The sequence below is a fragment of the Centrocercus urophasianus genome, unplaced genomic scaffold, assembly GCF_019232065.1.
Source record: "Centrocercus urophasianus isolate 14NV4802_14NV808 unplaced genomic scaffold, USGS_Curo_1.0 seq_13, whole genome shotgun sequence".
NCBI lineage: Eukaryota > Metazoa > Chordata > Aves > Galliformes > Phasianidae > Centrocercus > Centrocercus urophasianus.
In genome coordinates this window covers 35,606,434-35,624,139 of record NW_024884475.1, presented here as the reverse complement: position 1 = coordinate 35,624,139, position 17,706 = coordinate 35,606,434, and the positions used below count along the sequence as shown (strand labels likewise).

General features: G+C 39.0%; 1 protein-coding gene across 1 annotated transcript in view; it reads left to right on the top strand.

Moving 5' to 3' along the window:
- Positions 1–17,286: 17,286 nt before the first annotated feature.
- MAD2L1 (mitotic arrest deficient 2 like 1) overlaps positions 17,287–17,706 on the top strand; it is a 2,764-nt gene continuing 2,344 nt past the window's right edge. Inside the window, exons 1-2 of the mRNA XM_042812318.1 lie at positions 17,287–17,369; positions 17,529–17,674. Of these exons, the coding sequence (XP_042668252.1) occupies positions 17,294–17,369; positions 17,529–17,674 (222 nt within the window). The 5' untranslated portion in view covers positions 17,287–17,293. The remainder of the gene's footprint in view (positions 17,370–17,528; positions 17,675–17,706) is intronic.

The following is a 17,706-nucleotide window of genomic DNA, read 5'->3' as shown; positions in this document are numbered from 1 at the left end:
GATGGTAGGAAGAAATTCTTTACTCAGAGGGTGAGGCTGCCCAAAGAGGCTACGGATGTTCCATCCATCGAGGTATCCAAGGCCAGTCGGGTGGGGTCTTGGGCAGCCTGACCATGGCAGGAGCTTGAATCTTGATAATCTTTAAGGTCCCCTCCAATCTAAGCCATTTTATGATTCTATGATTATTTGAAGTTTCCAAAAATCATAAGATATTTCTAAAAATAATAATCTATTAATACAACCAGTGTCAGGGTGACACTGCATGATTTTCCCTCTTATAAAAAGTACCAGCTGAAACAGTTTGCCACTCCTACGAAAAGAAGTTGCTAGGTATCTACCTGGGATTAGTATGTCTGGCTAACAAATCTCAGAAGACGCGTTTTATTTTCACAGACATCTTTGAAGTACAGCTTTGTAGTCAATTTCACACTTCAATACCTCTAAATACAAAATGAACTACTTTTACGTAAGCTACTGATCTCCTATATTAAAATAGTTCAGATCATTTGGGCTGTCTGGATTTGTGCTGGCAGAGATAAACAAATAAATTTTGATTACATAAAATTAATGCCATCAGGTAACTTCAAAATTGATATTTCAGATGGTAAATGCCATGACTCAGACTCACCTATTCAAGTTTTCAGTTTGATTTTATATATGCGTTTACTCAACTGCTATTTTTTATACAGGAGCAGGTAGCAGTGCTGGGTTCTGGTATTAATTATACACGTAAACAGAAAACCTGAAGTAAACCTGGTAGCATTTTAAGAATCCAGCTATTGTGAATTCATCTGGAATTCATTGGCATACCCCTAGCTGTAATGAATTCATGCTGTATTAGTAGTAACATCACATGTACACTAATGGATGTTCTACTGAGATCAGTATTATTTAATTGACTCAAAGGATTAGTTTGAGATCATCTTTCTTTGAACTACATTTTTAACACAGCTTTCTATTGCAGCATTAGACAAAAAGAAGACATCAGAGGAAAAACATTCATATAAAAATATACAAAATATGACGTTTTTGTCTCCTTGGGAAAGATACAAAAAGCATCAGAATTGTATAGTCTATCTCCTATATAAACAAATCACTTGAGTTTATTTATAAAATGATTTTCTCTGTAGGAAACAAAACATTTAATTCTGCAAAATCAAGGACTGAACATATGCAATTCAAGAGTGGTATTAACATTGACACCAGCTGCATGTCTGGGATATGATAAGTAATGGAAAAACACTAGTTTGGATACTGGAAAAGCAGGACTTCTTAACTGTTTGCCATGTCTTGCGAAATACTAAAAACATCAACATGATTAGTGTCAACCATTTTTAACTTCAATCCTGTTCACCAGTCAGTGAACCATCTTTCCTAGGTTATCTGACTAAGATCAGCAAGCTGGTCAGATATCAAGACCGAGATCCATTTAATATAATCACTCAGCACTTCCACTGCTTGTGACAATTAAACAAAAAATGAATTAATTTTTAATAGCAAAATTAAAGAACTGGCGAGCTCACTGATCCTCAGGTCTGGATGCTAATCTCAGTAATGGCAGAAGGCAATGCTAAGCCTAAGGAAGAGTGAATGCAAATACCACAGACAAGGAAACCAGTGGCCAACTAACTGAACACGCAGGTACACAATTAAGGGCATATCTCTGAAATATTTCTGGAAGAAAATTTCACAATTCCAGCTTATATTTCTACCTATGCTCCTCTCCTAAAGATTCTGCTTCCCCAGATGCAGTTCTCACTACTGCAGTATTGTCTCTTTCACAAATGACTGTAATTTTAATCATCATATGGTGTAGGAACATATAGTAACTTAAAACATATCACTACAGAAATTCAACTGCAGCTGTGGTTCCTGTAGGACACCTACCTATTTTTTTCTAAAGTTATATTTATACAGATCCTTGGGTCAGCTTTCAAACTTAAAATAAAACCACATTCAATCAACCTGTGCCTACCGTTCACATTACCTACCCCAAGATCTGAAAGTGAAATGGACATTAGACAGGACAAACAAAAGAAAGCCCACCCAGGCCGTAAGAATTAAGAGAGGAAAATTAATTACTTGTGTGATGGAGACAATCCAATTGTACTAACTTACTTTTTGCAAGCAGTTACTGCAAATACCCTAGTATTAACCAGGTATCACCATCTCTTTAAGTACCCTGCATTCCTCTGTGTTCATCTCAACAAATATTCACAACTCTCCCTCTGTTGCACTCCAAACTTCACTGTGTGACCAGGAAGTTCCACTCCCTTGGGTGGCATGTTTATGAAAACACTCGCATTTAAGGGAAGCCTCATAGCAAACAAATGGTGTGGCTTTACACTAATCATCCACTGTGTTTCTGCATACAGGAATGTGGAAAAAAACTCAACGGGGAGGTCTGCCAAGTGTCCCCTGGGATAGTCTTTGTGTAAAAAGGAGTACTTTGGAAGTTAATTAGAGACAGTCTGGTTTTTATATTCAGTAAAAGAAAAGCCAGTTACAGTTAATGGGAATTCAAATGAACCTCATTCAGGATTGTTTATAGTTAATATTACAATTCAGTTTTTCACAGCAAAATAGCAACATTAAGAGTGACTAAACAATGAAAGAATCACACTTATTGGAATTTAATTTTAGCAATCTTACCCCTTGTGCAAGAGTTGTGAAGGCACTAGGGATTAATTAAACAATGCAGGAAAGATATATTGAACATATGGACACAACAGAATTTAGTAACATTCACCGAGCAAGTCATTAACACTGGAACGGAGACCTTCTTTGTGGAGCACTCTGCCTCATAGCACGTGTGAAAACGACCCTGGCTACAGTGCCTTTCTCAAGCACATCCAGCAGCAGGGGAACAGCAACAGACTCCCACTGAAGACAAACTTTCACATTCAGGAGATAAACTGAATGACTGAACACAGGGGCAGAAATTATATAGCAGCCATCAACCAAATGATGTAACTAAGCTTCCAAACAGCGCAGCACTTCAGTTACAAGAGAAGTGCTGCACTGCACAGCAGAGAGCAGTGAAGAAATCCATGAATCCTAACACGTTCCTATGCTTCAATGAAGGGTACACGCACTGCTATCAGCTGTGATCCCCAGCTGCACTTGGATTCACAAGAGTCTCCAAAGTTGTTTGAGGACAGGTACCTGTTTCTGCGTGTAAATCAGCTATGGGCACACAAGAAGGAGAGCCCAAGCATGCTGTGAACAGCTACAACTGGGCTAGGAAGACCTGGAAAACACTGAAAGTGGGACTCTGAGGGGCAAGGCTAGTGCTGAGCTGGGATCACCCGGCATATCTATGACTACAGCTGTCTTTTACTTGCAAGACAGCTTTACTTACCCCATTTTGGCAAAGGCTCAGCACCTTACCATGATAGTGATAAAGCTCTACCAGGGCAGCAAAGATCCCAAACTAATTTTGATACTGAATAGTAAATTGAGTCAATGATTTTTTCCCCTTCTTCAACAAAAGCAGCTATTTTGGCCCAAAATGAGCATGAAGAAGAGTTTCCATGGCTACTATTTTATCTTTTCTAATTAAAAAAGCACATCAACCACTAGACCCTATTTTATCACAGATCTGTTTTTCTCTACATTCCCAGCATTTAAATGATTATTTAAGAATACATTCTTATGAGATTCCACTCAGAGTATTGTTTTTTCTTTAAACATTTGCCTGAACAAAGCTAAAACAAAATAACAGAAGTAAAACTTAATACAATAATAATGGAAAACTATTAGCGTATATTTACTTTTCTTTTTTTTTTTTTTTTGTACCGTGGCAAGAGATCAAGCCCTCTGGAAGCTACGTGAAATTGTAGATAGAATGTATGGTGCTATGTTAATATTTCTGTCCATATGCCAATACAGTCACTTTTCCAGGATTAGTAGAAAGCAAATTATTTTGTTTCTTAGGTGCCACATTAAAGCCTCCCAGCTCTGGACCTTGTGTAGCCCTGAATGCTGCACTCCCACAATTCACACCTCTGAAGCCTCTCTCCCCTCTGACAAAATGTGCCCTACGACACTGCCAGCAACTGAAACACTATGAGCTCTGAACAGATCCTTTCTCAGGCAAATGCCCACCAAGATGGAGAACACACACGTCTGGGCAGCATACACAACTCTTTACCTTTCCTGCTCTTAGAATGTTTCCTACCTTGAATGCTCTTGTGTCTTGTTCAGCTACCAGTGGGACAACTACCTCTTCGCTTTCAATTCAGTGCCTACTACTTCCTTGTTGCTGCTCATACAGCAAGATATCAAATGATTAAATTAAAAAGAGGTTTTGTCAAAATGCTTTCTTACAGCCTGAAGAAATATCACCTTGTGATGAAAAATGAAAACCAATGAAGTTCCAACACTATTAATCTCAAATCTTACTTTTCCACTGAAAATTTCATTTAATCATATTTACTGTCAAAACCATACCTAGTCAGAAAATTTTCATTTAAATCTGGGTCTTAACCAGTCTTAGAAGCATCTACTTTTCCGCTTTCTCCTGTATTTCCCATGAATATTATTAATATGACTACAATACAATTCATAATCCACATAGGTTCATGGTAATTTTGATGTGATAGGACAGAAATTATGTATATTACAATACAGCTATTATAAAAATAAAAATCAGTATTTTAATATTTTTAAAAGTGTGTTCTGTTTTAACTTCCTGTAGAACAGAAGCTAAGAAGAACTTAAGAACTTAAGTTCTTAAGCTGAACAGGCATATAATACTGTTTTTTTTTCTTTTTAGTAAATCTGGATAGATTCAGAAAATTCTATGGACTTTTGTATTTTATGTTCACAATCTTCTGATCAGCCCATTTCCTCCTTGATGAAGTAACTCCTGGTAGATAAAACTTCCTGTAACTTTTCACAGGACACATGCACAAACTCAGACTATTGCTTATGTCTGTGCATTATAATCTGGTACTTTCCCTTGACTGTGCTCTTGAGACAGAATCATACACTTCAATTCTATGACCTCTGTTTTAATAATACTGACATCAAACACTCCCTATGGGGTTCTAGAAATACCAGCCTTTTAGCATTTACCAGACAGTGCTGACCTCCCTCACACTCTAATGGAACAACCGCTTTTTTCATAAGTGTCAGTTAGAACTATTTCTATCAAAGACAGACCCAAAATACTGCTAGTCATGATTTAACTCTCAACTTAAATCTTCAGTTAGCAGTGCCAACATCAGCTGGTGCTTTAATCAAAATCACACACAATGCCATCTATCATATCTCATGTACATAAATACCCAGTGGATATGAGTAATTTTAAGGAAAAGCATGCATTCAATGAAACTACTGCTTCAAAAGTGATACCTACATGATATCCATGAATTTTAAAATCTTTAAAATTGGCAACCTAGAATTCCTGGAATATGCAGCAACCAAATGAAGACTGGGGCCTCTCTGGAAAGGGAAAGAATCAAGAGTCACAAACATTCAACAACGGACACCACTCATCACAAAACCTAGATTTTACTACACAGCACTTAGGTTGCACCAAAAGTATTTTAAGAAGTAAACTTAAATAAAGAGCAGTAACTCATGAAAAATTAAGCAGCTCAGCTCTCAGACCAAACAAATGAAATTATCTACATTCACAGTGGGGAGGGATGTTTCAGTCTCAGCACTTACTCTGCAAGACTGTGCTCGGCATCAGTAAATACTAAGCGTGAGGATCTTCCCATCTGAATGCCTTTATTCCTGTGCCCCTTTCAGCACTAACAGCTAAATAGATTTACTGATAAAGTGATCTCCTCTATGATAAATTGCACTGAGGACAACTGTGCATAAAAGGAGAAAAAAACCTCTTCTTTGCAGGAAATACATACTGCAGCTTTTATAGTGCTCATTGTAAACAAGCAGGTCAGTGTACTAGCTCTGTTTACTGAGAAAAACTACTGTTTCAATCACTTATAAACAGAAATTGTATGATCACCAGAGTAATTTAATGAAATGTACATTTACTAAAGCATTCAATTTGAATCACTTATTAAGAAGTATCAGATTATAAATATCCCCAACACTTGTTGCTTCTTGTGAATTACAGGCAGACATCTGGCCTCATAGGTACTGTGCCAAAGCCTGCCCTCAATTACACAAATGCAGATACTCCTGAACGTATTCTGATGTGGATTTTGTCATGATGAGAGCTGAAAGTTTTCACTCCTCCATAATCACATGATGTTATATTTGCTGCATCAATTCACCCAGTATTCAGAGGAAAGACAAGACTAGACAGAAGAGACCAAGTCTAGTAAACCACTATCAGACACCCAGTCATATATTCCATTATAAAATCACTTAGAAGTCTTGCTACTACTGGGACACCTTAAAGGTTAGGACTTCTGTTTGCTGTTCTTTATTTTGGACAAATGCAACCAAAGATGTTTTCATGCTACACAGATGCCAAACTTTGCTGCTTACCTTTCAATCAGGGCATGCTGGAAGCAGCAGAATCACTACGCTGTCACTGACAGAAAGTTCATCATGTCTCTCTCTAATGAAACAAGAAAAGCAGATGCTTTTGGCAGGTTTAAATCTTCTGCCTGAAATTCCGTCATTCAGCCAAATTTCCTAAGTATGAAACTCCAGTCTTTCTCTGGTGTGTATGAGGCATCTGGGGCTGTGAACTCTTGCTCTGCCAAGAGACAGAGGAGATTCCTTAGTCCCAGAGCCTTTGTGCACAAAGCCTAGAGATGGCAAAGAAACTGCACTGCTCAAAGGAAAAAAGATCATCTCTCTAGAGATGAAACTGTTCAGAGAATGGGAAGGAATGACAGATGCAACCCAGGATCATGCTGCCATCCAGAAGGACATCAGGAAGATGGAGAAATGGGCCGACAGGAGCCTCCTGCAGTTGGACAAGTGGAAGGCCAAAGTCCTGCAACTAGGATAGAATAACTCCTCACACCAGCATGCTTACATACACAAAAACATATCTAAGAATAATACAAGTACAACTAACACTGTAAATACAAATGAGGAATATTTTGAATTCAACTCACTTGTGATTATTTCACTTGTTATTCCATGTAAATTTACACCTTTTCTGGTCTCTTACATTATTCAGAATATAGTTTTTAATTTTCCTCCAACACAGACAGATTCCGATGATTTATAAAATCTGCCAGCAAGCAGCTGCCAATTTTAGTATATACATGATTTAGACCTGTTTTCAGTTTAATTGACATTTTGCTTATTTGAAATACAAAACTTGGCCACTGAGGGAAAAAACACACTCATTTTTAACAGGATCATGGAAATATTAGCAACAGCAGTCCATAAATCACTAACAATGATTTTTAAATTCTCAGAGCATAAGCAGTCACTGTGTCAAATAGAATGGAGGCTTGATGGGAAGGGAACATTCTTTTTAGGAACAATGATTTTGCTTCAACTAAAATGAGTTCAGTTATAAAGAGTAACCCTATTCTTAACACAAGCCTATCTCCTAGAGTTTCACTTAGTAATATGGTTAATGAGATGTAAGAATGTTAATTATTAAGCCAATTCCTCAAGCATACAACTCAGTAACAACACCTTCAGAAAATGCAGGAAAAGAGAAACTCCACAAAATCTTATTTTAATGAAGTTAAAGATGTTGATGATTGCACACTATAAATTGGAAGTAAGAATAAGGGAGACCTGCAGTGCTAATTCTATACTTTTGTACCATTTCCTTCTCCACCATTCAAAGATAACGACAACATATTTGTAACGAGAAAAAGAAGAAAAAAATATGTCATAACAGCACTGAGTAGGAATGAAATGCTGGCAAAATCAATGCTAAAAATGAAAACCATTTAAGAAAGACCAAGAATTATTTAACACAACAGCACTTCCCTATCAAAACAAAAGTTGCTGCACTGCATAGGTATTTTGTTTCAAACCAATACATGCTTGCTTTTATCCAAATTTGGCTATAATACCTTGATGCCATTATTCGTTAATGTGTGGGTCAAGATCAGTTTGTGAAATAGAGCCTTACGACATTTTCCAATATACATTTCAAGTCACATCAAACAATGAATTGTGAAAGTGAAAAGTATATCTCTTCCTTCTCAGAAGCCCCACAAAGGCAAGCATTGCCATCTGCACACAAACCAGTTATCCCCATGTCTCAGCAACTCAGACATGAGCTGCTCTCTCATAGTAGTTGCCGTTGATCTTTATGAGCTTTTAACACAGTGAAAGCTGGCTAAATCATACTTCATCAATGACTTATCATCTCAAGAAATGGGGCCTTTTTAAAATACCTGAACAGTTTGCCAAAGAAGTCTCCAGATACTATGTGGCCAGTACTTTCTCACATTATTTCTCCATGCAAACATAAAGCCACTCATTTTCCAGTTTTGGCTGCATTCAGCACTTGTGCACTACAGCTTATTCTAACTACATACTAAAACAACTCTCTCAAGCAGAGGCAGCTGATGAGTAGCGCCCAGAAAAACATCACAAAACCCCTTCAAACTTCAAACTTCAAACCCCTTTTACTTACGGTACTGCGATTACAGCCATCCCATTCTGAAGTATGAGAAATTGAGGAATGTGGTTGGGGTAAAAAGAAAGAAGAAAAAAAAGGAATATCATGCAGCAAGCCACTGGTAAATAAGAACACGAGAATAAATCCAGCACTTCCTCAGCTCTAGTTTCTTGCTTACTAGTAAGAATGCGCCCATACAGAGATCATCTCTGCCAGGTTATTTTTGTTTACTGCATGTTTTAAGGTGTTACTCAAATCTTTTTCTTACTGCACTCACCTACCAAACAGACCCTGTCCTCTGGCACCAGAGCATCCCATTTAAAGTTGAAAAATACCTATGTAATGTGGCTATTGGTGTTTTTTCCTTCAGGTTTTTGCTTAAGTCTTACTTAAGTAAGTAACTTAAGTTTGTTACTGTCAGTGTTTCTTCATCTTCTTCATGAAATATTAGCATGGTTATTACTAGAGACGGAATAGGCATGTGCATCTCATCTACTGTATGCAAAGAACTTGGCTAGATTATTTTTCCCTCTGTATGAATGATAGTACAATTTGCTTTGGAAACATAATGCAAAATCAGCAAGGGTAATGTGTAGAAGCCTGCAGGTGAGATGACTATGATTTCTAAATTTATGTGCAAGCTGGTTGGCCAAAACACATTCAAGGACAGAGCAAGGTTATGGCAGCTACACAGATGAAATCTAAACATCATCAGTGTAACGTGAAGTGCATGTGGGGCACTAACTGCAGATAGCCATTCACAGTGAGATAAAGCCTCTGGCAGAGAGTTCAGCAATCTGGTCGTGCTGCTGAGCGGAAAGAGCTACACACGACTTTGGACACGTTGAAGAGAATTCAAAAAGATGCAGGATATTTTACCTAGCAAATTAGCACAGGCAACATGCAGACATGGTGAATCATCTTGGAGCATTTTACAAAATTACTTCAGTAATAGAAATAGGGAACATTACAGATTACAACGTGTACTTCTGAATTTTACTATCGTGATTTGACTGAATGTCTTTATCATCATTTCCCACTGGTATCATTTTGCTTTTTTTTTTTTTTTTTAACATTGTTTACAATAAAAACTCATAACAAATGCATCAGTCTTCAGAAAGAAAGGTTAAAAGATATTTTCTGGCATGAGTTTAATTTAGAGCAGGCCACTCAGTAAATTTGAATTTTGCTGTTTTAAAAAGTTTATGCAAAATGAAACTGTATGGAAAAACAGCATGTGAAATAGAAAATAATTGGGCAGCTGGACTGCAGCTCTAGACTCTTTGCCAGGTTTGACCAGTAAAACTCATTCTCTTCCTTCTCCCATTTATCTTCAAATGGATTTTCAATTCCCTTTTGTTCTGCGGCACAGTTTCAACAGATGGGATAATAAATATCACCCAGTCAAACCAGCCTCATGCATGATGCCAAGAACCCCTGGTCATGGGAGGGAAAGGAAGGTCTGAATTGAATCTCTTCTGATTGCAAAAGTTACTGAACCTGTCTCTTCAATGCTAGATGATTGTTCTGATAGTGCAGTATTAAATAAGTAAATGAAGCATCATCACTGCGACATCTCCTTTACATATAATTAATAAAACATCTCTGTTCTTTAAAACATAGCAATGCCAGTGACCAACGCATTTTCCAGCTAGACGTTGCAGTACCTGAGCTTCCAGGGTTTGTAAATCCTTTGTTGGAAACAATGACTTAAACTGATCAGCACAAATTCATATCAACTCCCCAACAAGAAAGGAGTGAACCAGATTGCCAGCTCCAAGCTGCAGAAGCTGCAAAGGACAATTCACTATGTAAAATGTCATACAGTTACACTGCACAGTCCCTGAGAGTTTCTAAAGAAAGCAGAAACTATGGGCCACTCTGTAGCTTAAGCAAAGAGAGTAACAAAGCAATGATGTGACTTTTCAATGCAGCCAGGCCATCAGTTATTACCCAATGGCTTCCTCTCATCTAGCAGAAGGCCTGCAGATTCTCTCTTCTGTTTTAACAGATCATACTGCTCTTCTGCAACAACTGAAGTAACACATGTAATGAAAATGTTTATGTTTATGTTCATGAATACTAATGATTTTTTTTCCACTCTCTTTGACACATCAGATCACTGCTTAGGTTGATGTTTCATCACATACAAGTCCAAATTTAAGGATTTCTTCATTAACATCTATCCATATCAAAGATGCAGCAATATCTTCAGCAAACACTTTATTAGCTGTGCTTTAGCTCAATGAATTTTTCTCAGTAGCATAAGTGACCAGAATCTTAGAATAACTACCCACCCTTGGTCTACCCATGTGCTAACTGTCAGATTACAATGAAGGAAGAGCTCACCTTGAGCAATAATGCCATGTTTTCACTCAAGTCAGATTTCCAGGAAGGGAGACTGTAGGGAACAATTAGCATCAAACTGCTACTCACATTACTAAGACATCTGTTTTCCATTTTTACACTCCTAGCAGCATCAGATCGTGAGGTTTGGATGAGGCCATCCATTATGCAGGAGATGCAGATAACTAGCTTGAACTTTCAAATATTGTTTCCATTTTTTTTTTTTTTTTTTCCAAGAAACTTTGCCAGTACAGGCTTACGCAACAAACAAGTGAACAGCATGCCCTTTTGTCTCATTAATGGCTTAGAAAATAAAAGCATTTGATTGAAATTGTTCTAGCAAATCCTTTCTTCACTCATTTTCCTGGCTACATTGCAAGTGACCCCATGATCTATCATTAAGTGATTTTTTTTACTGTTATTTTAAAGAACAAAGATAATCCCGAAGACTCTTTCCACGCTTCTCACATGGCAACAAATAAATTCTAAGAAAAAAAAAACTACTTACTTGCTACTTTGTATGTTCTTAAAAATAATGATGAAATACAATATTTCACTTTCCATGTGACCTATCTGAGGTGGTTGAACTAGAGTTGTATAAGCTGGATTTTGTACCTGATATGGCCCATAGCTCATTACTGTTCTTGTGCAAAGACATCTTTAGTTACTTTTAAGCTGTTAATGAAAGTATACAAGTATTGCCTAGACAAAGGTGTTTTCAACAATCCATCTCATTCACAAACTGTTCATGGTTCTTCTGCTACTAATTAATTAAGCATATGAGTTGTAATGGAAATATAACAGAAAGTTCATAGATCAGGCAATTGTCTCCACACTACTGGATTAGATGTTCCAAGGCAGCAAACTGAAATGAGGACAGTTGCTGAGATGGAGAGACTCAATGTATAGTTCCAGCAAGTCCTATTACATTTGCTAAAGCATTCTTCCTTCCATACAGAACAGATACCTTATTTAGAAAATCATTCTCTCCTGTTTTCTTAAGCTGTTCAGTAATTTAAAAAGAAAATTCTGCGTGCCTGTTTTCAGAAACAATCATCATTCTGACAATGAGATACCTAACTTGCATAGAGATTTAAATGAAGAAAAAAATGCAAAAAGACTCCACTTTTCAAGAGGAAATGAAGGAATGATTCACAGGGTTTTTGGGGTTTTTTTTGCTTCAAATATTTCTGATGCAAACACTATATGTTCCACAATTTATTTGTCTCTTCAGACATCATAATTCTGAGGCAGTTCTCGCGACACAATTACTTGAACAAGTCCACTGTGGTTATGTATCAGAAAAGACACAACAAAAAGCAAGCGCAATAAACAATTACCAAAGACACTGTAATTGTGCGAGAGTACCCTATGAAAAGCCCTTCTGATACTATCAAGGTATATTTGCCTTGCTAGCCCATCTACAGTATTCTTTTGCATCTCAGTACCTGATGTCACAATGACCGTCTAATTCTATGCTGATGTGTCTGTTCAGCCGTTACTTAGAAAAGACCTGTTCTTAATTTAAACTGTGGTATATCTCTTAGTAAGTCTAAACTATCTGAGAACTGTATCGTTTTCCATTAGTTTATTAGCATGAGAACTTCAGATATGACAGGAACTGCATTAACATGCATCTTTCCAATCATTAGTCTTCAGGTATTTCATTGGGGATTTAGTCAGAGCTGGATTCAGTGGGTTTCACATCACCTGTTACCACTACACCGTGACATCACTGAGTGCTACAAAGTTTTCAAGGCATGAAAAACTCATTCAAGTTCTGCTTTTACTGATTTCGTAACAGGATTCCTGTCTTTACTCAAAACCTTTCAAAGGAATTGTTCATCAGTTAAGTTGACTTTAGCGTAACAACAACAAAAGGTAAACTAGAACAGGTTATTTTTCATCCAGTGTTAGATAAGGAGCTTCTTTCAAAGATGTTTTGGTACTGTGAACCTGTTATCATTTCAAATACAAGAAGTGCCACCTATATGGTGGTAGAAATCTGCTCAAAAGCAGAGAAGTGTTGAAAGAATTATTATGTAAACAAAAGTGACAGCTTATGTGTACAGTTCATGTTCCATAAATTATAGAAACTAAACTAGAAAGAAATGACATGCATAAAGGCCCCATGTTAACTGCTGAATAAACATGCACAATTCTATAGACATGATGATATGTCTATAGAATATGTCCAGTGTAGGTGCACCTTCACAAAATGCCTTACTGTGAGATGAAACTTTCACTGTGCCATGAATATGCTTGATTTTTCACCACAGTCAATGAAAAAAGTCTTATCAAAAATACAAGTGTTTGTGTTTATAAAGAATACTTACATACATTTAAAACTATACCCACAATATATTAATGTTCCTCCTGGCTTCTCAAAGGCTTGTCAGTGATCTACACATATGTCCCAGATCTTGGCGTTCAAAAGAAAACCTGATACATTGTGGAAGAAGCTCTCACACTATGCATTAAATGTGCCAGATGCACCAGATGGTAAACCTTATTAGAAAGGGAAATACCCATGCACAGGCAAAAAGACTTCAATGTGTGCACTTTTTACATCTCTTAGAAAAGCAGCCTCTATAATCAAAAATATTTAGGTCAGAGGATGAAAATTAACCTACAACTTTCAGGATGCAGGCTGGAAAATAAGCATACAGACTTTTAAAAAAAATCTTACCAATTTGATTTCTATCACCAATATCTTTATTTTCTGATTTCAGGTCAATTATCTCCTTCATTCTGGAACACGTTTTAAAAACTGGCAAAGAAGTGCATCTAAAATTCGTCTAAACTCAAGTACTCAGTAAAATGAACTTGCTGCAATTCAGGACTAAACTGAAAGGATGCAAATAACTCATGTGCTTGGTGCCATCTCCTGGTAGCTTAGAGATAAAACTATCAGAAGAATCACTGAACGTTGTTTCACAGTAGTAGCTTTTTAAACTCTCAAAATTCACAAAAGCTATTTCACTATCAGGGCATAGCTTCATTCAAGCCAAATGACATTTTCACATTGGCTTAAGTAAGGGAAACCGGGTTTTTTTGTCTTATTTTTCTACAATAAATAAGGACTTATCCAAATATTTTTAATGTCAAAATAAGTTCAGAATCACTGATAATAGGTAAAAAGACAAGTTATTTTAAAGAGTTTCACACCATGTTCCCCAAGTGAATCTTTTGGAGGAAGCTTATTCATCATAATACAAGTCTTAATACAGTTAATTAGCCTGCGCTGACTTGTTTTTAAAGACAATTCCTTTTTAATGTATATTTAAGATTCAAAACATTCTTTCCCAGTTGCACTTTACCTGCTGTTGATGAAAGAAAGCAGCATGGCTACCCATAACAATATCCCATGGTTTACTTTGTAAAAAAGAGCACTGGCCAACATGTTAAGAAGTCATATTGACAGCTAGCATGGGTACCTTATTCAAGTTCAGCGCTACAAAAGCTGCTGAAAACAAACTTGAATAGCAACAAAAATTAAACAAACTGATCTTGGTAATAGAAAACCTGATTTTAAAAAGTGTGTATGTAAAAATATTTTACATTAATTCTAAAGTTCGTTCCAGACAATAATAAATCAAAGGAATCCTGTCTGGAAGCCGTGAAGATGCAATAGAAGACAGCAAAATGCTCACACACTGTGATCTGAAATCTAAAAGTTTTGAAAATAACACTTGCATAACAAAACAGAGATGGTATTTGGCTGGGCTGGTATGTTCAGGAAAAGCTTTAGCCCAGAACAACCCATACGTCGCTCCCTCCCATAGCACAGAGAACTAAACAGTTGTAATAGAAAAGTTTCACTAGAAACCACAGAAGTTCAGCCAATTGAGAAGGGCTTCAGCCCACCAGGAGGTAAGACAGCATCCAACACGGGATCTACAAATACCAGAAGATGGACAGAGGGAGAAAGGCAACAAAAAAATCTAACCCGCAGAACAAGAACAAGCTCAATACTCACCATCAGTATAAGGCACAGACAACTTCAGATGTGCAGCATTATAAAACCCCAAAGGAGACTCAAAACAATGCACAGAAAATAAGATACAGAGGTGAAAGTACCAGCTCTTTCTAAGGGCTAGTAAGTAGAGAAGCTCCCCCTATAGTGTGGAAGGAAATTACTCAGAAGAGCTTGAGATCTACCAGAACAGAAGAAGTAAGGCTCTGTTACCAGGGTAAGATTTCCTTTCTCTGCACAGGAAGAACTGGATTTTACTGAGACTTAATGTGACAATTTGTTGATGTGATAAGAAGGCTTTTGTAACAAACCGAACTTTTATTTTACAGACTGTTTTATTATGCTGGCAAGAGAGACCTGTCCACATCGCCCCTGATGGCTAAGAAACTGAACAAAAAAACAAAAAAAAAACAGCCCCAAACTTGGGAATGAACTCTACACATGGATTATTTCTTCTTTCTGCTGAATGACTACAGGAGCGTGACTAGAGTTGCCTTAAAAAACTTGAAGGAGCAGCAATAATCTGGATTGTCACAGGTTCATTAACAATTGCCATGGGGAAGCAATCATTAAATGTTGCAGAAAAGCCAAGATAAATAGGGGACACTTCCTTCCACAAAAAGAGAATTAAAAAAAGAAAAAAAAATCTGTCATAACTTCGAAATGTAACTGAGAAATAGAGCAATGACTAAAGAATTGTAAGAAAACCAAATTAAATGCAACTGGGATTTCACATTCCTTACGAAAATTAAGGCTTTAGCATGAAATAATTAAACCAGGGATAGCCAACTCATGATGTGCCAGAATGTATAACTCATTCTGTCATCTTCATTCCTGAGTCCCTGTGAGTTGGTCAGGAAGCAGGCTGTCAGACACACAAATTCCCTAACCCACGGCAGTGCTGCTCTCCATGAGAGCCCCACAGCCTCCTGCTTGTCACGCAGCTGGACATGCCCTAAATGTGAACTACAGGCATCAGCAGCACACGGAGCAGGCCTGTTGAGTAACACAACTAAAGGACTTAAGTACATATGTCCCCATCACAGCTTGGTGGCTCCGTTAAAGCACAGCATGGTCAAGTGATTATCACAGCCTAGATACATGACAGAGTTGCACTCATCCCCTAGCTGCCTACTGGGGGATTTGGGCTTGACCTGGCAGAAAAGGTGAGTGACACTGACCTCAATGAAGTGATGACAGTTTAAAACAGGTACCATGGAGCTCAGGATCTGTAACAGAGAAACAAAGACAAGATAATTAGAGAATGCAAAAAGAAAAACAGCACACTTATTGTCAGATATCTAGGCTTCATAGAGGGGAGTTATTGGCAGAGGACAGGAACACTTGCTTATATGAGGATTAAGAAAAAGAGCAGTGAAGGTGAAGGACCTTCTAGTAAAAAGGAAGCTGTAAAGTTTAAGAAAGATAAATGTGTTATAGACTAAAAAGATCAAACTGCTTAAAATTAATGCAATGGTCATAAAAAAATATATGCTGAAAGGCAAAGCAAAACCTCAGGAGCTTTGTACTGCAAAGTTCAAAAGAATAGGAAATGTGCATTCTTACCATTAGATTACATTTACAGGAAACATAAGGAATTAAAAGAGAAATAGTGACACAGTGTAAAAGGGAAATGTATTTCCCTACAGAGACAGAAAGAACAGAACTGCAAAATGCAAAGGGTGTTTTTTGGCAGTGAAGAGAGAAGCAATTAAACTTGTAGTCAGTAATTAAGTGTATCTGCACGGTCACATCAACAACACCCCCTCATCCACCTCTGCCAAAACACAGAGGATCCAATTTTTGGAAACAGAGATCAGCTAACTGCAGCGGGAGACCCTTAACGAACCCACCAGAGCGGAGAGGAGGTGAACTTCGCTTCGGTGAGCGCTGGGCTTTGCCTTTCACCCGGCTCTAACACCAACGGCGCAGCGCAGGCGGCAGCTGTACGAACCGCGAGCCGCCGCGCCCGCCTAGAACCTCAGAGGATGCAAAGCACGAGAAAAGCCCAGTGGGGGAAAGGAAGGGAGGGCTCCGAGACCCTTCTGGGACGGGGGGACGGCAGGGGCTGAAGCAGAACAGCGGGCATTAACGGCAACCCAACTTCTAAAAGCTAAGCGGGGCGCCTTTCGCACTGAGCACCACCAGAGATCGCCCACAACAGTACTTCGGTCTGTTCGCACCAGGAACACGCCCTTTCCAAGCGCAAAAGCTTCCACAAGGTCGCGCGCACCGAAAGGCACCTGACGGCGCGCACGCGGCCACCCCACCCCCGCCCGCTATAACGGCCGCACCACGCGCACGCGCAGCACGGCAGCTCATCTCCCCGCGTGCTCGGGCGAGCGAGCAGAGCCGCGGCCTCGCGGTGCGCCTGCGCGGCAGCACGTCCAGACGGCCGGAAAGGGCGGAGCGCTATTTGAAGCGGGCGGCGGGCGGGCACCTCTATGGCCGCGCAGCTCAGCCGCGAGCAGCAGGGCATCACCCTGCGGGGCAGCGCCGAGATCGTCGCCGAGTTCTTCTGTAAGGGTCTGCGGGCCGTGTAGGGGCGCGGGGAGACGGGGGCGGGGGGAGAAGAGGGCAGACGGGCCGCCGGCTCCTCTCCTGCGGTCGACATGGCCGCCGGTGGGGCGGGAGAGGCGGCCCCCCCCTCACGCACGCCTCCCCGCTTTGTGCGCGCAGCCTATGGCATCAACAGCATCCTGTACCAGCGGGGCATCTACCCCCCCGAGACCTTCACCCGCGTCCAGAAGTACGGGCTTACCCTGCTCGTCACCACCGACCCCGAGCTGAAGAACTACCTCAACAACGTGGTGGAACAGATGAAAGGTGTTCCTCCTTTCCGTATCCCTCCCCCCCC